The following is a 22082-nucleotide window of genomic DNA, read 5'->3' as shown; positions in this document are numbered from 1 at the left end:
AAGAGTGACACTCCCACTAGGCGGGCTCCGAGAGAGAGTAAACTTAAAGCACCCAACTAGACTGTGGTTCTATGCCTGCCAGAAGAGACAGTGTGTCCTTGTGGCCAGGCTGAACATCCTATAGTCCAGTCAGACTGATGCTGAGGTCCAAATTTATAACAATTGTACCTGAACCAAACTACAGTTCAGGTGTAACCTTAACTTTCAAAAAGCATAGCGCGTGCTCTTCAGAAGCCAGCGCTACACATGCATACATACATGTACTAGGATCTATTTAGACAGGAACCAATAAACCTACCAGCATGTCTTTGGACTGTGGAGAAAACTGATGTGTCTGGAGGAAACTCATGCTAGCACAGGGAGGACACACAAACTCCATGCATGCAGTGCCTTGTTTGGGATTCAAACCAATGACCATAGTGCTACAAGACTGAAGTGCAAACTTAGAAGGAATTATCTTCTAAATCCGTGATCTCCAAACTGCGACATGCGGGCCGGATATGGCCCTTTGCTTGCCTTTATCCAGCCCTTGGGTCTTTATTCCGTCTCCTGATACGGACCGTTATTCCTCCCACTGTCAACAAGTTTAACGCACCATTCCTTCCACTAACACTAGTAGTGGGGCACTATTCTTTCCACTGACACCAATGATGGGGCACTATTTCTCCCACCAATACCAATGACAGGGCATTATCCCTCCTCCTACTAGCCACATGCTCTTTGATTTTTTTTTTTACTCCTACTGAACACCAAACCTGAGGAATTGTTTACTTCCACTGATGCTAGGGTATTTTCTACTTTTACTGACCACAGTCCAGCCCCCCAAAAAGTCTGAAGGACAGTAAACTGGCCCTTTGCTTAGAAAGTTTGGAGACTCCTGTTTTAAATAAATACAAGGTTATTCTTCATCTAGAGAATTTATGGAGTGGATTTTCATTTTCTTTTTTAGATATCTATGTGACTGCGACCAGCCTAAAACCTATTCCAATCCAAAACATTTTTAATTTTGTATAGAATGATGATGGGTAAAAGCTGTGTTGGGTTTTTCCCATTGCGTCCCTGTTGGGGAGATTTTGCCCTCACTTCCAAAGGGAGCCACATGCAGTGAAATCTCCCCAATGGGAAGAAGGAGAGTAACAAAAAGGTCAATACCTCTGTATTTTTTACTGCAGTCTGTGTCATCCTGTCCCAGTGATCTGTTTCTTTAATATCGTTTCTTCACGTCAGAAGGACAGGAAGTGAGGAAAAATCTCTTCAACTGGGACACTTCGGACAGCAATACCAAGGTTATAACCCATCCTCACTCTGTTCAAAAGTAAACAGCAAGTTTTGGCAAGAGTTGGACCAAATCAATTGGTAAACTGTTAATTCAAAATAAAGTGCAAAGCTGTAACTGTACATGTAAATGTTTAGTTATTACATACAATATGAACACAGTGCTTCCTCTATAACATTTATTTTTTGACCAATAGTGACCATATGTTGTGATTAGAGCATTCGATCAGCTGTGCTCTTTCTGCTGTGGACCTGTTAAAAAGAGTGGCTAATGGGTCGGACTTCACACCCCCCAAGATGTCAATTATGATGAAACTAGTAGGGGGAAGTCTATACCAATTCTCACCATGTCAGTTCCTATGAGATCTGCAGATTGTTCCTTGTCTGTTTGGACTTATGCTACCTCAATAAACCCTGATGGTTTTATGCTATGTTGGCATTCCTCTCTTTTCTTTTATCATACTTGGGAGCAAGAAACAAAGAGAGCAGCCACTTGTGTTGATACTTCCATCATCCTGTTTTTATCCAAAGGACGGATCGTGTGTATTACACCAATCCACGCTTTGCTAGGCTCCTATAACGTGGAGTTTAGCCTTTCTTTTTTTTTACGGTGGAAGTTGCACTTTTGGTGTTCAATCATTTATCATCACTGAGCCACGAATATTTAAGAACTTTTTTATGTTGAATTCTTCACGGATTTGAACATTAATATAATGTTCTCATGGAGTTATCACTGTATATATAATTTGTATTTTGGTTTCATCACCTATTATTTTAGCACAGCAATTCTGGGTTTTTTATTTTTTATGCACGAATGTTCTGTTGTGTAATTGATAGCTGCTATTTTGATTATTTAGTATTTTACCTGCACAATTTCTATCCACATTTGTACACTTCCTCTATAATAGCATTGCACAGTAACTGTGTTTTACAGTTCTAGTTTCTTGAAGTAAGGCAGTACCATTGAGACCTGGGGCACCAGGCAAAAAGATGAGGGGCATGTGCCTTAGCTGCCTGGCGCTAGTAAAGCCATGAAGAAAAGCTGACAATCCTGGGAGGGAGAGATTCTATTTTTTTTTATTTTGCTATTGGTACATGATGTCTCCCTTATGTTTTATAAATCTAACTCAGTAACCCTACAAATGGCCAGAAATAAATAAGATTTGCCCCCACAGATGTGACTGGGGCTCACTCCAACAATCACAAACTCTGAAGAGCAAGATTTACGAACCCAGTAGATTCAACACTCCCAATTCAGAAGCTGTCTAACACCTAGAAATATTTATTTAGATGGTGGATGCAAAAGGACCTACATAGCTGTGAGATTGAGTCTGTGAAGTATACTGCCTTCAATAAGCTGCATCTATACAAAAATAACTTTACAACCTACTGCTTTAAAACAAGAAATGCACAACATGAAGCACTAAGCATAACCATTAAAATCTTTTACTAAACCCGGTCATAGACAAACTGAAATTTGGCCGGTTCAGCAGGAACTATCCGAATTTCCATCCGTCTACGGGTAGGCTGGTTTTACTGAAATTGATCCATTAATCAACTTGGGCACAACCAGCCTCTCGGGTTTTTTTGCCTGACCACTGCTGGTGGCTATAGTCACTAGCAGGGATTATTGTAATATGCCGGTGGGGATGGTTCACCCTGCTCTCTGCACTCCCCGCTGCCATTAGCCACCAGCGGGGATTATTGTAATATGCCTTGGGGATTATTCCCCTCGCTCCCTACTCTCCCCGCTTCCATAACACAATAACACTGTGGGAGGAATTCCCCCATCACCCCTGACTGTGTTCATGGGGGAATCAAGCTATTTTCTTTCCTTCGACCCATGGCTGATAGAAAGAAAATTGCATAGCTTATGGCCTGCCTTAGTTTCCTTCCCATGGCGAAGCAGGTATATGCAAATGCAGACTTCCTCACCAGCTAGATTTAATGGCCACTTTTCCACTAAATCATATTAATTGATGGCACTGCTCATGCAGGAACAGAAAAGAAAAGCACCCACTGTATCACGGGAGCCAAGCCTATATCCTATTTCAAATATGTTCAACCATGACACGCACAGGAGGAAGAATAGCTCAGCAACAGGACACAGAACAATATGTCGTTTATGCATATGTACTAAAATAATTTATCTTTCATAAAGTCTTGTATTTTTTGCTACCATGCTGAATAAATGTTGAGATATGTTTATATATGGCTTACTGAAGTTCTTTTTTATGCTGTTTTAAATAAATGACAGGCCCTCTTTAACACACTGCAACACTTGCATGATGAAAGTCCCTCCATGGGAGGCTAATTAGGACAGAGCAGGTAAGATATGTATGGCTTTGTGTACATACCAGACGTCGGAGAGCCACTTTTTCACTAGAATTTGAACTGTCACCCCAGCACATCATGTAACCCTTATTGTAGGAACATTTCATGAGCTCAATAGAACATATCTCTTAGTGAAATCTAATATGTAGGAAAAAACTAACCTCAACACAAACAGCCCACATCAACTCACAAGCTAAGTCACAGCTAAATCCAAACACTGCATATTTGACATAGTTTCGTTGTAAGGTGAATTCACCCTTCTTAGGATCGCAGTAGAAGCTCTACAATACACAATTGGTGGAACAATGGGAAGCCTGCACTGTCTACCTGTAGTTAGTTCACTTAATGAGGCTGGAACATTATTATGGCAAGTACAATTACTCATGGTTAATGAAGACTACAACTTTCCCTAGCTGTAAGTCACTGCAGATAACACTGCCGTCAGCAATGCAGGGTGACTAGTTCTTGTTAGCTCGTCAAGGAAAATATTGTCCCTGGGATTAAATGTTCTTGAAATGTTTCAGCTGCAAACAGTCAATCTACTTCCGTATCTGACTCTCTTACAAGTGATAAGAGAAAAGTAACTATGTATCTCATTGTCAATTTATTTCACATAGCGTAACCTTCCACGTGCTAATGTGGTTACAAAAGTAATACTAAAGAAAAAATCTTTCTTCAGATGAGTGCTAAAAGTCCAGAGATCCAATTTATCTACTGTTTAGGTGCCCCTTGAATTAAAGTATATGCCCCTCCAGTTTTTCTTTGTTTTGGTAGCGTTGGGAAGGATTAGAGCATTTGGGAGATGATCCTGCCACCTCCTGAATGTTATTTTGTTACTCTGCCGAACGGCAGTTTATATCAGGCCTAAAGCATCGCAACCACAAACCAAACGTTTGACTTTCGATTGAGGCATGGCCCCATTGACTTTAATGGCCAAGTTTTAAAGGCATCACTACAGGACACAGAAGTGATGTAAGGGTTGAAAGGTGGCTCACAGTGTGCGGTGGGGGACACAGGTGTACCAGAAATGTTAAACAGCAAAGATTCCTATGGAGGCTGCAGAGCTGGAACAAATGGAATGTAAGAAACATAGGCTATTCGAGAGGTAAGTATACCACTTCTTCTACTGCATGGGAGGGCACTTTTTATTTGTTTAGGAACCTGACAGAGTCTAACTCTATATGTATGCCAATTATTAAAATCTCATTAAAGCTTTAATAAGGTTAATGTATTTTCAAAAGCAATTTTCTGCGTTTTTAAATCTGCAGTTTTCATAAAAAATTCAGATACAATTTCCAATCCATGTTTCCCATATCACACTTTCTTCCAATGGAGACACCAAGCGGCTTTTTAACACATATTTCATAGGCATAGTTCACCATCATCTGCTCTAAGAAATGCCATGCAGCCATTGCTGCAGTGCATATATACAGATAGAAATTAGCTGCAAGAGATCAGCAGCTGTTACTGTTGCTGATGCAGTATTCCACAATTGATTTACTGTATGCTGCGATACACGCAAGAGACAAACGGAATGCATAGCTACTGTAAAAGGTGCAGGGACGCCAGAGTGCCATTACCATTTAATCCGAATGTCTAGAAAAGAAAGGCTTATATTCAATCATTACTTTTGCTTATTTAGAAAATAATATAATCACATGAACAAGTAACCTGGATTCGGAAAACAAATACTTACAACAGTAGAACATTTATAAAATTTAAAACAAATGAAAATCAGTAGTAATCACTGCGGCAATTAGTTTGGCTTTTCTTTCTAACACATCTCAGAGCAAGATTGCACTTGACAACTTTTCTTTGCTTTAAGACTATCAATGTGTATAAGAGTTAAACATGGTACCTTGTTAACAGGAAAAGCATTCTTGACGTTGAAATAGAAACCGAAATAAACCATATTGAAGACACCGTGGCGTCCCAGAGTGGCAGTAAGGCCTTTGTTTAGCCCCCTCAGGCCTAAGCCTTCTTTTTGGATGATACGTTGTGCCTGAGCAAAGGTAGATGGTTGCTAGAAGAAAATATAACTTTGTTATATTCACATGGTCTATAATGTAGAACAAAATAGAAAAGTTACATTGCTCACTGGTTTTGTTGTCATCGATTAAGGTTCACTGCAAAGGTGTTCTATCGAGGTTGAGGTCAGGACTTTGTGCAGGCCATTTATGTTTCTCCACCCCAAACTTGCTCATCCATGTCTTTATGAGCTTTGTTTGTGCACTGGTAAGCAGTCATGTTGGAACGGGAAGGGGCCATCCTCAAAGTTGGGAGCATGAAATTGTCCAAAGCGTCTTGGTATGGTGACGCCTTAAGAGTTCCCTTCACTGCAAATAAGGGGCCAAGCCCAACCCCTGAAAAACAACCCCATGCCATAATCCCCCCTCCACCAAATGATTTGGGCCAGTGCACAAAGCAAGGTCCATAAAGACATGGATGAGCGAGTGAGTCCTGACCTTAACCCAATAGAAAACCTTTGGGATGAATTAGAGAGGAGACTGCGAGCCAGGTCTTCTCATCCAACATCAGTGCCTGACCTCACAAATGTGTTTCTGGAAGAATGGTCAAACATTCCCATAGACACACTCCTAAACCTCATGGACAGCCTTCCTAGTAGAGTTGAAGCTGTTATAGCAAAGGGTGGGCCAACTCAATTATGAACCCTACAGACCAAATCTTGAATGCCACTAAAGTTCAAGTGCATGTAAAAGGCAGGCGGCCCAATACTTTTGGTAATCTGGTGTAGATGTGAAATACATACATATGAAAAATGTATCCACCATAGAATTTTTTATTCGGTTCAGTCTTTGAACTCAGGTACCCCATGGCAACACATTCAGATTCTAGACCTTCAGGCTACATTTAAAGTATTACTAAACCCAGGACCCTGTATTCACCATAGTACACAGAACATGGAAATGCAATTATTTTAGTAAATATAACCTGCTAATTATCTTTTCTCTTCAGCAGCATAAAGTAGCTTTATGACGTCTATGAGTATTTGGTTAAAGTCTGTAGGAGTAATTTTCATTCTGCTCTGACTGTTCTATGAGGCTGCATTACCCCTGACCCTCTGTCTGAACAGTGCTGATTGGCCCTGTGCTGATCACATGCACCCTCCCAAGACAATAAAAAAACTCTCTAGCAATACACATCAAACTGAGCATGTGCAGAGTGCCTCCAAGGCTCTGTACAACTAGCAGCTGGATTGGGGATATTAAAAGAAGGGGAGGATCAGAGAAGACAGGATTAAGCAGCCTTAATACACAATTCAGTATTAACCCCTTAGGTTCCACAGTGAGTATAACAAGCATGCTTTACTGCAGAGAATGATTTTACTGTTGTGGGTTTAGTAACACTTTAAAGTTAGGCAATACAGCCTGGTCCAGGACCAGCCCCAGCCTGTGGCTGGATAATAAAGAAAGAGAAGCTGACTAATGAGTTCCTCTCTCTGCTCTCCCCTTCTATAAGCATGTGTACAGAAGGTACTGTGCAATTCAGTAAGCTTCACTTTTACTGTGTGTTAACTAGGAATGAGCTGAACATATTAGGGTCCGGTTTCTTTTTTGTTTGGCAGGGATTTTAAAATATTTAAAACCAGGGGTGTTCAACCTTTTGACCTTCCTGGGTCTCATCGGAAGAAGAGAAATTGTCCTGAGCCCCACATAAAATACACTAACAATAGGGATAGCTTATAAACAGAAAAAGCCAGACAGGTATAGATAACGTTCCTATCTGAGTAATAAAATGTAATTTTGTACATTTTGTTTTACATAAAACTCGTGCAAAATTTGACACTGTTTTCGATAAACGAACGCATTAATATCTGGTTCAATGGATGTAGTAGCAATTCTCAATGAGCAGCACCTTCTGACATGTTTCACTCCACCTACCGGGGCTTAGTCATTGATGACTAAGCCCCGATGGGTGGGGAAAAACATGTCAGAGGAAGAGCCTTGTGGAGTGGTGTAAAGCGTCGTACATACAATTGGATTTTCCGATGGGAAATGCGTGATGACAGGCTGTTGGCGGAAAATCCGGCCGTGTGTATGCTCCATGGCACAATTTTTGTTGGACTTTCCACCAACAAATGTTGGCTAGCAGGTTTTCAAATTTTCAGTGGACAAATGTGTGTTGTTGGATTTTCTGAGCATGTGTACACAAGTCCGTCAGACAAAAGTCCAAAGCACAAACATGCATGCTTGGAAGCAGAAGCAGTCAGTCTTATAAACTAGCGCTCATAATGGAGAATTAACATTTGTGAAGTGGCAAATTATGAAATCTGGAAATGCAGCGCACATTCTCTTCTTCTTTAATGGGATAATAATGAAGCTGCTTTGCTGGTGATACTGATGGAGTTATTGCAAACAAATTTTCAAAGGATTTTTTTTCTAGTGATATCAAGAATAATATTATTATCCTTTTTTATTTTATTTGGGCAAGTTACCATAACACCATTATCCTGTAGTTTTTAAGATCAAAGATACAACTATGTTGGTGTCCCTTTTTAAACTGTAAACTGCCTACTCCCAAACTGTCATTTGAAGTAAAACACATAGCCAAGTATTATTCTACACAATTTTTTTATTGTGCATTAAAAAAAAGAAAACAAATAAAATTAGACATGCTATCTGCCATTAGAACTTAACCAAAAAGTGCATTCTATGCATCCAAAAATATACCAAATCAAATCATTATTCAACCAAAAAAATATTGTCAAAGCAATAACTCCAAGGCCAATAATAAATAACACGTTATCTCCTCTGATTCCGCAACATGTCTGGTTGATGAATGGCCGTTCAGAAACGTACGGAAAAGCGCTAAATGAGAAGCGCGAAAAGAAAAGCACAAATCAACACTCAGGCCGCGTACACACGCGCGGACTGTTCGCCCAACTTTGTCCGTCAAACAGTTTCGGCAAACAGTCCGCTCAAAATTAGCATGGACGGACATGGCCACACACGACGAACAAACAGTTTGCTGAAACCGTGCGCGATGACGTGAACGGCACGTACGACGGGACGGAAAATACGACGTCCTATACACTGCATTATAACTTTCGGCGTGAAAATCCTTTCTGAGCATGCGTGCAACTTTGTTTGACGAACAAGCCTACACACGAGCGGACTGTTTTACGGAATTTCCGAAAAACCTTGTTCGTCCAACTGTCCGCTGAAACTGTCCGCTGAAAGCCCACACACGAGCGGACTGTCCGCCCAAACACTGTTCAGCGGACAAAGTTGGGCGAACAGTCCGCTCGTGTGTACGCGGCCTCACAAAACTTCTACTAAGATGAAAATTAGCAGAAGGAGCCCAAAAGGTGGCGCTAAAGACCTGAAAAACAACGTAATACATCACTACGTCGTATTTGTTGGGCGGCAATTGTGTGACCATGTGGATGCAAGACAAATTTGGGCCAACGCCCTTCAGACAAATTTCCACAGTTATGTTGGCGAACAATCCGATCATGTGTATGAGGCTTAAGGCTGAGGCCATCTCACACATGTTAACAACATACTTCTTAATTTGGTGCCAAAGAAGATCACCAATGGTAAAAATTACTAAGGCACTAGCAGCGCTTTGAATAACCTAAACTTACTAAAATTAAAAAATATATAAACCTCAGGGGTGATCAAATACCACCAAAAGAAAGCTCTATTTGTGTGGAAAAAAAGGACGTCAATTTTGTTTGAGAGCCATGTCGCATGTCCGCGCAATTGTCAGTTAAAGCGACGCAGTGCCGAATCGCAAAAAGTGGTCTGGTCTTTGACCCGCAAAATGGTCCGGGGCTGAAGTGGTTAATCAGTACTTAGTACAGTCCAGCCCGTCTCCTGAGGACACCGACTCCTTGAACATCGGACCAAGGGCACCACAGCTACCAGCACTACCCCGATTACTCTGACCATTCCGAGGGAATACATGGAATAGACCAAAACACCAACCATCGGTCAAAAAGTCAGATGCCGGAAACCCTGCCTTACAGCCCTGCGAGTCGTCCCCATGGACATACGGATGAAACATTACATCTCTGATGTGCCTTTACACCACTAATTTAATGTGAGTGTTTTTTAACCATTTTTAATAAATTTGAGTAACTTCACTGCTGCACTTAGAGGGCGCCGTCTCTTTCTCTATTCCATTGTTTCCTAGAGCTACTTCTTGCTTTAAGACTGGCAGCCCTTTAGGGTACAGACTGTACTGCTGATCCCCCTCATGGACCCCTTTGACGATCTACATAGACCCTGAACTTCTCATTGTGGATACTGGTGTGTGGATATACCCAAAACCCACACAAAAATCGATATACTTTGGCTATATAAATACGATCAATTTTTTTATACTAACATTCTGTGATTATACTACAATATTTCTGGGATCCCCAGTGAGCGCCATATTACCCTCCTCTGCTGTGTAAATCAGTACTTAGCCTATTCAGATCCACCCTTTTGAATTCAATGGTACATTTATTCAGTTGAATGGCTATATTATAAACTACCCTGATATGAATCGCATGGTTAGTGGTCAGCCAATCAAACCCAAAAATGGGGTAATTAAAGGCAATTAAACCTGGGTACCATCAGCCAATTATGGATCTAATAATGTTAATTCTCCCCATATTCATATTGGGTCAACTCAAACATTAATAATATTAGCTTCCTTTTCATGATATTGCACCTAAATCGCCAAAAGAGCGGTACTTCATCAAAACATGCAATTCTTTTCTCTTGCACGTGAACTAACTCATGCATAAATATATATATATATATATATATATATATATATATATATATATATATATATATATACATATACATACACACACGACCCAACTTGACAATATAACCAATTATATACAATCACATACATTATCTTAATTCAGAACTTGTACAAATCAAATAAATAAAAATTCTTAAAACGTATAAAAAACAGCAAACAAAAATATATAAGGAATTGAATAAAACTTAAAAATCACTGATAAAACAATTCAAATCTAGTTCTACATTCATCCCTTTTGGGTGTAAAGTGTCAGCTAAAAATATCCATTTTGTTTTGCATTTAGATATTTCACAAACTTTATTACACCCCTGCCAGTCAGGATTTAACTTTTATATTCCCCAAAATTTGAGGCCTGAGGGATCTCTATTATGTTTTAATCTGAAGTGCATAGAAACACTATGTTCCTTATACCCAATTTTGATATTATTAATGTGTTCCGAAATTCTTTTAGTTAAGGTCCGTTTTGTGCGTCCTATGTAAAGCATATTACATGGACAAAGAAGGCCATACACAACATGCGTGGTCATACATGATATAAAATCTCTAATTTTAAAAGTTTTAAGATTAGAAGGGGATTGAAATTCTGTGAGGCCTCGTAGTCTGGTGTGGACCTGCAGGCAAAAAAAACGGAGGACTCACTGAACATAATTGGTCTCATAGGCGGGTCTAAATTTTTCTTAACAATTACATGTCCGAAACTCCTACCTTTTTTATATATAAACACAGGATTCTCAGGAATCACATTCGATAAAATTCTATCAGAAGTCAAAAGTGGCCAATATTTTTGAAAAATACTTTCTACCTCTTTTCGTTGGGTATGAAACTGAGTAATAAAACCCCATTCGTGCGTATTATTTACTTGATTGGGTTTGTCGGTTAGGCAAGCTACCTGAGATGTAGTCATAACTTCATCAACTAATTTAGTCAAATTATCAGGCCTATACCCTTTTTCTACAAAACGTTTATGCAATATTTGTACTTGTTCATGGTAGTCATTGTCATTTGTACAATTCCGACGCACCCTCATGAATTGTCCTTTGGGAATGTTATTTAACCAAGATGGGTGATGGCCACTATGTATCGATAGATAACTTGGCTTAAAATAACATTTCGTGGTCACCTGGTACTCCTTCAACATAACGGTAACATCCAAATAGTTGACAGAATCGCGATTCCAACTGCAATCTAACTTAATGTTATTAGTGTTGTTGTTTAAAGCTTCAATAAATACTTTTAAAGAACTCTCGGTGCCAACCCAAATAAAAAACAGGTCATCTATATATCTCTTATAAAATAATAATTCCTTTCTTCTATTACTACATATAGCTCTGTCCTCCCATTTACTCATAAATAAATTGGCCAGTGATGGGGCAAATTTGGCACCCATCGCAACCCCCTTAGTTTGTACATAAAACTGACCCCCGTACCAAAAATAATTATGACTAAGACAGTAGTCCAAAACACAACCCAAAATTTTCTTTTGTCATCATGTTTGATTATTTTGTATAGTGATGACACGTCCGCAGTAACTAAAAACACGTCTTTTTCTCTTGGGATTTTTAAATTACTTAACAACTGTAAAAACTGTCTAGTGTCCTTCAAATAAGCTTTAGTGTTTGTCACACTCGGTTGCAAAAAGTGATCTAAATATTGACCTACGCAAGCAGATACTGAATTAGTACTATTTACAATTGGTCGGGCAGGTGGATTTATGGGGTCGTTATGGACCTTCGGCAATGTGTATATGGTCGGTATCCGTCCAAAAGTTGGTATTAAATACTTTTTTTCTTTACTATTAAGAACCTGTATGTCATAACCATATTCTATTAAATTAGACAGATCTTTACGGAAGCCTAAAGTAGGGTCCTTACTCAATTTAGTTTAAGTACTCTGGTCGCATAACATATCAGTTAATTGTGTATGGTAATAGGTTTGGTTGAGGATCACAACTCCTCCCCCTTTATCAGCAGATCTAATGATCACATCTTTCCTAGCCTCCAGGGATTTCAAACCTTCCACTATATACCTTGGATTAACCTGCTTCTTACACAAACGTATCCTTCTTCTGCACAAACTTATGCACATCCTGTAATACCATTTTTAAATACATCCACATGTTTGTTAGATGGTTGTGGTAGATTGAATAAAGATTTGTTTTTGAGGCCACTATCCACACCTAACGTCACATAATCTTTTCTCTTTGTGTTTATATCAGTGTTCACACCCAAAAAATATCTTTTCATATTGAGTTTACATATGTACTTGTGCACATCTATGTACACCTTAAACTTGTTAATGGGTGTGTTAGTGGCACATTTCAATCCTGCATTAAGAATGTTAATTTCTTTATCATTCAGATTTATCTGTGCTAAATTATAAATACCCTCTAATCTGTTTCCCTTCTTCTTTTTTTGGACTCTGAATCCCCCTTTTGTGCCTCTTGTGCATTTCCTACTAATAGAGGGAGACAAGGTGGTACCCAGGCCGGAGGATTTACCCATCTCTGTTCTTTGGGGGGAATATTTCCTCTTGGAGGGTTGTTGCAATTCCAATTGCCTCTTTGACCCCTTGTCCCTCTCCTCATTCCTCGTCCTAAAAAAGGAAACTGACTCCCTCTAAATTAATTATTATGTTGGTTCAACACTTCATATCTATTAGAATTGGGTATTGGATATGGGCTCCAATAACTTCTATCTACATATTGGTGCTGATAAATAGGTCGAGGACTGCTTTGATTGTAGTCCCTGTCTTGTTGTAAATGGTCTTTAGGCCACTGGTTATTGTGGTATGTGCCATTGTTCGGTATGGAGTTAAACCTTCCTCCATTCACACTTGAATGTGTTTGTGATGGTAATGTATACTGGTCATTTATTCCAGTGTGTAAACCTTGATATTGCACATTTGCCCTATTCTCAATTTTCGTATTTTTATTTCTATTTGGACCTCTCACTGGCTTTTGTCCCTTTATACCCCCTTGGCCACCTTTACCCCTTCCTGTATTAGATTGGGGCACATGGGGGTCCGGGGCTCAGTGTCAACTTTTGAAGCTGACACTGTATGTCTAGAATGCACTCCAGGATTTTGAAGTCCAGCTTGAGTGTTTATACCATTAGACTGCCACTAATATATATATTGTTCATTCTAAAATCTTCCATATCTCTCTGATATTTTTTACTTTTCTATTTTGTGATGTGTTTATGAAGATCTCTTGGAAAATCACTCTGGTTTCCTGCTATTTAAGCTTGTCAGCTGAGACACAAGTTGATCAGCAACTCACCAAGGTGAGCAGAATACATTGGTTCCTATTTACCTGTCCATCTCCTGCTACACTTTTGTTTGTTTCTAATACTGCATATATTCCTTTGTGAGGAAGCAGTCGACTGTCCAAAGAGGAAATTACAGATACAATACTTTTTTATGTTGGATTTCCAAGTTCCCCATTATTATTGTGAGGTGTTTCACTTTCGATTGTTGCTTTTTTGGATTTGGGAATGGCAAATACCATGGTTGTTGTTTTTTTATAAAGACTAAGGGGCTACCAAGATAGTTATTGTGAAGTTTGTGGTTGTAGAGTAGATGAAAGTATGGAAAGTACAGTATTTATCTCACAGATCCAGGTCATTTTTCAATTAGGTGGGAGAGCTGTGGTTGGCTGGTGAAGAAGACAGAGCACCCAGTTAAAGCAGGTTGGGTAGCCTGCTCTGGAGTTTTTCTCCAACCTCAAACCAGTTTCTGTGCATGGCAGACTGAGAAGTTTTGAAATACCTGTGTGGTAAAATACAGTCCATGTTTGGTGGGATGCAGCCTGTGTGACAATGACATTATGTTGCAGAGAGTTGGCGCCTCAACAGCAGTAGGTTGTTCTAGGTCCGTTAGCCAGGGTCCCAGGTATGTTAAGTGGCAAAGTTCTGTTTTCTTTTTGCTTTTCTGGTTTTGCTCCTGTACATAGTTTATACAGTCCTTATAAATAAATTGCAAACTGTTGCTTGCTATGCCCGTTTAAAATGTTGTGACTCCATCAAAGGAGTTGCACACACCCCACTACAGAGCTAATTTGTCACAAAATGTTTCCTAGAAGAACTTGGTGGAAACCATAATACAAATACTGTGGGGTCCGACAGCATTTGGACAGGCAGAATATGTAATGTACGACTTGGACAATTTGCCATCAAATAAACACATTTTGGACAATGCCAGCATGTGAAAGACACATCTAGCAGCACACCCTCAAACACTTGTGTCTTAAATTGTACAAACTATAAGAAATAAACTGAGGAAAAATGTTTAATTTCTGATCATAGTCTTTCCAAGTTTCCTAAATGGCAAGTGCCAATATATCTAATAAAACCTACAGAATAACAGCTTCATTGCCAGCCTTTCTGTCTTTTGCTGTCTATCAACTGGCAAGATGAGAACAAACCAGAACTTCTAGGTAACAAAATAAGCATAGCTAGTGCCACTCGGTCTTCTATTGTAAAGTCACAACTCTAACAGACAAATGGAACAATGTCAGTGAAAGTTCCATGCTAAAACAAGGAGCCCTAGAACAGTACTGCTGCTTATTTTTAGTTAATGGGCTATCAAAAGACATAGACAGATGCATGCTTATACAGTGCCTTGCAAAAGTATCCCCCCCCGGCTTTTTACCTATTTTGTTACATTACAGCCTTTAGTTCAGTGTTTTTTTAATCTGAATTATATGTGATGGATCAGAACACAAGTCTAATTTGGTGAAGTAAAATTCGAAAAATATATACATAAAACAATTTTTCAGAAATTAAAAACTGATAATTGGCATTGCATATGTATTCACCCCCTTTGTTATGAAGCTCATAAAAAAGTGAAATGATGTCCACCTGTGTGCAATCTAAGTATCGCATGATCTGTCATTACATATACGCACCTTTTTGAAAGGCCCCAGAGGCGGCAACACCTTAGCAAGAGGCACCACTAACCAAACACTGCCATGAAGACTAAGGAACTCTCCAAACAAGTAAGGGGAAATGCTGTTAAGAAGTACAAGTCACGGTTAGGTCATAAAAATATATCCAAATCTTTGATGATCCCTAGGAGCACCATCAAATCTATCATAACCATATGGAAAGAACATGGCACAACAGCAAACCTGCCAAGAGATGGCCGCAACACCAAAACCGGGCAAGGAGGGCATTAATCAGAGAGGCAGCACAGAGAGCTAAGAGAACCCTGAAGGAGCTGCAGAGTTCCACAGCAGAGACTGGAGTATCTCTACATAGGATAACAATAAGCCGTACTCTCCATAGAGTTGGGCTTTATGGCAGAGTGGCCAGAAGAAAGCCATTACTTTCAGCAAAAAAACTAAATAGGATGTTTTGAGTTTGCGAAAAGGCACGTGGGAGACTCCCAAAATGTATGGAGGAAGATGCTCTGGTCTGATGAGTCTAAAATTTTACTTTTTGGCCATCAAAGAAAATGCTATGTCTGGCGCAAACCCAACACATTACATAACCCAAAGAACACCATGCCCACAGTGAAACATGGTGGTGGCAGCATCATGCTGCGGGGATGTTTTCAGCAGTCGGGACTGGGAAACTGGTCATTGTTGAGGGAAAGATGGATGGTGCTAAATACAGGGATATTCATGAGCAAAACAGGTACCACTCTGTGTGTAATTTGAAGCTAGGACAGAGGTTCACCTTCCAGCAGGACAATGACCCCAACCACACTGCTAAAGCAACAATTTAGTGGTTTAAGGGGAAACATTTAAATGTGTTGGAATGGCCTAGTCAAAGTCCAGACCTCAATCCAATAGAAAATCTGTGGTCAGACTTAAAGATTGCTGTTCACAAGCGCAAACCAGCCAACTTGAATGAGCTGGAGCAGTTTTGCAAGGAGGAATGGGCAAAAATCCCAGTGGTAAGATGTGGCAAGCTCATAGAGACTTATCCAAAGTGACTTGGGGCTGTGATAGCCACATAAGGTGGCCCTACAAAGTATTTACTCTGGGGGGGGGGGGGGTGAATAGTTATGCACATTGACTTTTTCTGTTATTTTGTCCTATTTGTTGTTTGCTTCACAATAAAAAAAAAATCTTCAAAAGTTGAGGGCATGTTCTGTAAATTAAATACTTAAACAATCTTAAACAATCTATGTTAATTTCAGGTTGTGAGGCAACAAAACACGAAAAATGCCAAGGGTGTGAATACTTTTGCAAGGCACTGCATATCACTTTATTCTTCCCAGGTGTGTACTGTCAGGCACAAAATCTTATTATCTATATGTATATATCTATTATTCTATAAGACCAAGTTCTGTAATTTTCTGTAAAATTCAACATGCAGCATGGCATTCAAGCTGGTTATAATGAACCAGCCAGAATGTGACACCGTTTTTTTGGGAGGAATTCTTGATAAAAGTTACAAATTTGAAAGTGCTATTTAGGCACAATTAACTTTTCTAAATGTTCTCTATAACTTACTTATAAAAGGTCTTTACATTTTTAACTCAATCTCACTTTAAGTGGTATGTGGGTCAGGCAGATCAAACCTGGTATGGGAAACAGGTCTCATTATCCGTTTTAACAAAAACTGTCATGATTTAAAAAAAAGTGAGAACAAACTCCCTTCATACCCCTTTACAGTATATTGTTTTTCTTAAAGGCTGCCTACATCCACAAAAGACAACCCCAAATGCTTCTTTTTTGGATGAATATACTCCCATTAACAGGAAAAGAAAACTTCTTAGCTCAGCAGAAGAGAGTCCAAACACTGTGGTACCACAGGGTCCAGTTAGTAGTAGACATTTCTGATATGTAGAGTAAATCAAAATCACCCACCTCCTTCCTTTGTACCTTCTACTTCCTTATAAGCTCTCACTCATTAACCCTGCAGTGGCTCTAAGGCAGCCTTTCTCAACCTTTTCAACACAGAGGAACCCTTGAAATAGTTCTCCAGTCTCTGGGAACCCCTGCTAAATATGAGAAATCTACAACTCATGATATATTAGTGTGATGGTCAGTAGGAAGAATGTTCCTTACACTTTTGATCGTTGGGAAGAATTACCCCCTTACAGATAGCTGAAAAGATCAATGGTGTGAGTGGGAACTTATCCGAGAGGCAGAAATGTCCCAATGCTGAAGGAACCCCTAGCAACCTCTGGAGGAACCCTGGTTGAGAATCACTGCTTTAAGGCCTGCTTCACACAAGCATCTACCTGCATACACCAAATTCCAATAGCAAAAATTAGAGAACAGCGGCAGTCATTCAGCCTATACAAAATAATGACAGGCTGACAGCTGTTGCTGGTCACATGCAGCCACACAGAAAGGCAGCATCTGTGACATCCATCCGCATGACATTTTTTTTTTTAAAGGTTGAGAGCTACCAGGACAGGATGCCGGCACTCAAGCTCTAGGAAGGCCCTTTCAGCATCCGTGTTCCACCTGACCATGATCAAATTCTGCCCCTTAACCAGTTCAGTCAACAGAGCCACCAGGGCAATATTTAGCACAAATCATATGTATAACCTTACTATGCCTTGAAACGCACACACCTGCTTTTTAAAGAGGGGGCATAGCCAAGTCTGTATAGCTTCTACCTTGCTGATTTGTGGTCTTAACAGGACTATTACCACAACAGATCCAAGTTACTTTACTTCTCCCATTCCTACTTCCTAATTCCTATTTCTGGAAAATCCTGCTCTTTTCAGGGAGTCTATGTTGATAAGGCAGATTGCCATTCTGTGAGTACAGAAGGCATGGGCTCTGTGTTCCTGTAAAGCAGGAACACCAATCCATGCCTTCCACTAGTAAAAGCACCTCCCCCACTACACTGAATCACAGGCTAGGCACACAGTTAACCCTTTGATCGCCCCTGATGGTAATCCCTTTACAGCCAATGTCATTAGTATAGTGACAGTGCATATTTTTAGCACTGATCACTGTATTAGTGTCACTGGTCCCCAAAAAGTGTAAAAAATGTCAGTTAGTGTCTGATTTGCCCACTGCAATATTGCAATCCGGCTATAAGTCGCTGATCGCCACCATTACGAGTACAAAAAAAAATTATAAAAAAAAAGTATCCCATAGTTTGTAGATGCTATCATTTTTGCGCAAACCAATCAATATATGCTTATTGGAATTTTTTATCCAAAAATATGTTGCAGAATACATATTGGCCTAAACTGATGAAGAAATTAGATTTTTACATTTATTTTATTGGATATGTTTTATAGCAAAGGGTAAAAAAAAATATATTTTTTAAATTGTTGGTCTTTTTTTGTTTATAATACCTAAATTAAAAACCACAGGGGTGATCAGTTACCACCAAAAGAAATCACTATTTGACTAAATTGTCAGTTAAGGTAATGCAGTGCTGAATCACAAAAAAATGGCCTGGTTATGAAGGGGGGTAAATCTTCCAGAGATCAAGTGGTTAATATGAAGCCTGAAGATGTTATTAGCTCTGTAATGAATGGGTGGATGGTACTGACAGCTAATATCCTGAGATCATGTAACCGGCAGAGAAGGCACACGTGGCACAAAACCCATGGATTTCATTATGCCCGTGCTACACCATAGGGCAAGATGCAATTGTCTTGTTGGCTTCTAGTTGTTCATTTCCAAAATCTGACACTCCATTCTACCTGGGGTATACGTCTGTTATATTCTGGTCAAGTCCAAGGTATTTGCTCAATCGGCTGGTTGAACAAGTGGCGTTTAAGAAAAAAGCAAATATAGCTAAGTCAACAAAGCAGCTGGAAATGCACAATACATGTACAACAAACTTCCTAGCCAAATCTTTATTTTACGGGACATTAATCAAATTTTATTAACACAATGGTGAGATTATAGCAAACAGTTCATGCAAATGTCATGTACAACCGTTACATCCCATTAATTAATGTAACTGCCAATATGCCACGTCATTTTACTTTATGATTTGTGTATGTTACGTATGTCTAATATTCAGTTACAATAAGTCAGAACTGCCCACAATATTATATTGCCCAAATATATAAACTTCATACAAGGTCGTACCTGACCGATATACTTGCATTGAGAGAGAAGAGCACCGCAGTATTACTAATGAGCTATTACATCCAAAAAGAAGTTTTGAAAAACAAATATAAAATTCTAGCGGGGCTGAGGTTGATGCCAGCTCTGTTCAGTGCAAACAAACTTCTGACAGTGCTAATGGTCACTGTCAGTAGCATTGATCAGCTGACCCAGCTGTATTTAGTTAAGATACTGAGGGGTTTATTTACTAAAGGCAAATCCACTTTGCACTACAAGTGCACTGCAAGTGCATTTGGAAGTGCACATGGAAGGGCAATCGCTATAGATCTAGAGGGGGCAGGCAAGGAAAATAAAAAACATTTTTGTTTGCACATGATTAGATGATAGAAATCAGCAGAGTTTCCACTCATTTTAGATCTTCCCCTCAGATCTACAGCGACTGAACTTCCAAGTGCATTTGTAGTGCAAAGTGGATTTGCCTTAAGTAAATCAACCCCTTAGTGTCTTAACTACAAAAATGTCCCCATTGCTCACTCTTACAATGCTCAAATAGGCAATGTACCTTTGAACTTTGTTTTCATTACTCAAATAAAGTTTAAAACAATCTATAAAAAGTAGAGAAGATTATCTATCATTGGTTGATGATAGGCAAAGGTCCAAAGTTTCCATGGGCATGACAGGATACAATATAATTATTTTTGCAGTAGTAATCTTTCTATCAAAAAAGTTACTACATTTTTATGCTGGACACCATGCATGACATGGTGTGGCAAAAATCACACCTCTATGCTATTATATATTTACGTGGACATATGCATCATGGTTATTATTATACAGGATTTATATAGCGCTAACAGTTTACGCAGTGCATTACAACTTGAGGGTAGACAGTACAAATACATTACACTTTAATACAGTAGGAATTAGAGGGCACTGCTTGTTACAGCTTACAATCTAAGTGGGAGGGTCAAGAGATACAAGAGTTAATAACTGTTGGGGATGTGCTGATAGAGAAAAATAAATGTACAGTTGTTAGGTGTGGGCCAGATAGGCTTCTCTGAAGAGATGAGTTTTCAGAGATTGTCTGAAACTGGACAAAGTAGGAGAAAGCAGGACAGATTGGGGTAGAGCATTCTAGAGGATGGGAGAGGCTCTGGAGAAGTCCTGGAGGCAAGCATGGGATGAGGTGACAAGGGAGCTAAAGAGTAGGAGGCGTTGGGAGGAGCGAAGAAAACTATTTGGTTGGTGTTTTGAGACCAGGTTAGTGATATAGCTGGGGGCCAGGTTGTGGATGGCTTTGTAAGTTATTGTTAGTATCTTGAATTTAATTAGTTGGTTGAGTGGCTGCCAATGGAGGGATTGGCAGATGGGTGCAGCAGAAGCTGAGTGGTTTGTAAGGTGGATGAGCCTAGCAGCAGCGTTCATGATGGACTGAAGGGGGGATAGCATATTTAGAGGTAAGCCAATGAGGAGGGGGGTTGCAGTAGTCAAGGTGATAGATGACCAGGGAGTGGATTAACTTTGTAGTGACATTGGTTAGGCAGGGGCATATCTTGGAGATGATGCAGAGGTTGAGGTGGAAAGCTTTGGATAGTGATTGGATGTGGGGATGAAAGGATAGTTCAGAGTCCAGGATTACACCTAGGATCTAGGCGTGGGGGCAAGGGTTAATAGTTGAGCCATTGATTTTGACTTGGAATCCAGGGGAAGTGACACGTGGGGGAGAATATATCATGAGCTCGGTTTAGGATAGGTTGGGTTTGAGGAAGTGGTGTGACATCCAGGCTGATATGTCTGTTAGTAAGTTGGTGATGCGTAAGGAGACAGATGGAGAGAGCTGGGGGGGTGGAGAGATAGATTTGGGTGTCATCAGCGTAAAGATGATATTGAAAGCCATGGAAGGCAATCGACTGACCCAGGCAGGAGGTGTAGATTGAGGAGGTGGTGGTATTAATACAATATAAATATTTTAGTAGTAGTAATATTTCCATCAAAAATGTTACTACATTTTTATGATCTGCTGAACACCATGCATGACATGGTATGGCAAAATATCACACCTCTATGCTATTATATATTTACCTGGGCATATGCATCACGGTTAGCTTGAAGGCTGACCTTCACAACCTCAAAAGGATTCACAACTATGGCTTCAGTTAATCCAGATCCAAGGCCAGCTATAGCAAATACCTACAGTGTATGAAAAGAGAAATACATTGGAAAGAAACACAATTAAAATAATTCATTTTTTCAACATGGCCCCCTAAATGTATCAAACAATGCACCATCAGACTTGAATTTGATAGAACAAATGAGTCAACAAAGGTTACAGTAGACTTATTAAAGAACATCTGCCGTGAGGGACCTATAAATGCTGCCACTAGACCCTTTATTTAAAATTCTCACTGCCTACCTGTCATGCCTCTTGTTTCGACTCTCTTGCTTCGATGGACCAGCACAAGTCTGCAAATCTTTGACTTTACTCACACTTTAGTTGTCTGCACACTTCTTCCAGGACAATGGTACAGAAAAAAATGAAGCCAGCGAGTCCCAATAACAGCCAGGTGACCATTTGCATTAGGTAGTAAATAATCAAAGCTCCCAGACTTTTTTAAAAACAGGTTTTCTTTATAGGGTCTATTCGCCTTTAGTTTTAGGTGGGGCTTGGTGGTTAAGTCATCCCTGGCATCTC

General features: G+C 39.7%; 1 protein-coding gene across 3 annotated transcripts in view; it reads right to left on the bottom strand.

The window, feature by feature from the left end:
- Positions 1–22082, bottom strand: part of SLC25A21 (solute carrier family 25 member 21) — a 651666-nt gene that overhangs the window by 118305 nt on the left and 511279 nt on the right. For all 3 annotated transcript variants that reach the window (XM_077464683.1, XM_077464681.1, XM_077464682.1), the window contains exons 7-8: positions 21473–21580; positions 5468–5632 (exon numbers count right to left, since the gene is read on the bottom strand). In XM_077464683.1, coding sequence (XP_077320809.1) covers positions 5468–5632; positions 21473–21580 — 273 coding nt within the window. The remainder of the gene's footprint in view (positions 1–5467; positions 5633–21472; positions 21581–22082) is intronic.

Source organism: Lithobates pipiens, unplaced genomic scaffold (assembly GCF_037356315.1).
Source record: "Lithobates pipiens isolate NorthernLeopardFrog02 unplaced genomic scaffold, aLitPip1_a1.2 Scaffold_30, whole genome shotgun sequence".
NCBI classification, from domain to species: domain Eukaryota; kingdom Metazoa; phylum Chordata; class Amphibia; order Anura; family Ranidae; genus Lithobates; species Lithobates pipiens.
The sequence above is the reverse complement of the archived record's forward strand: the minus strand, read 5'-3'. Positions and strand labels throughout refer to the sequence as shown.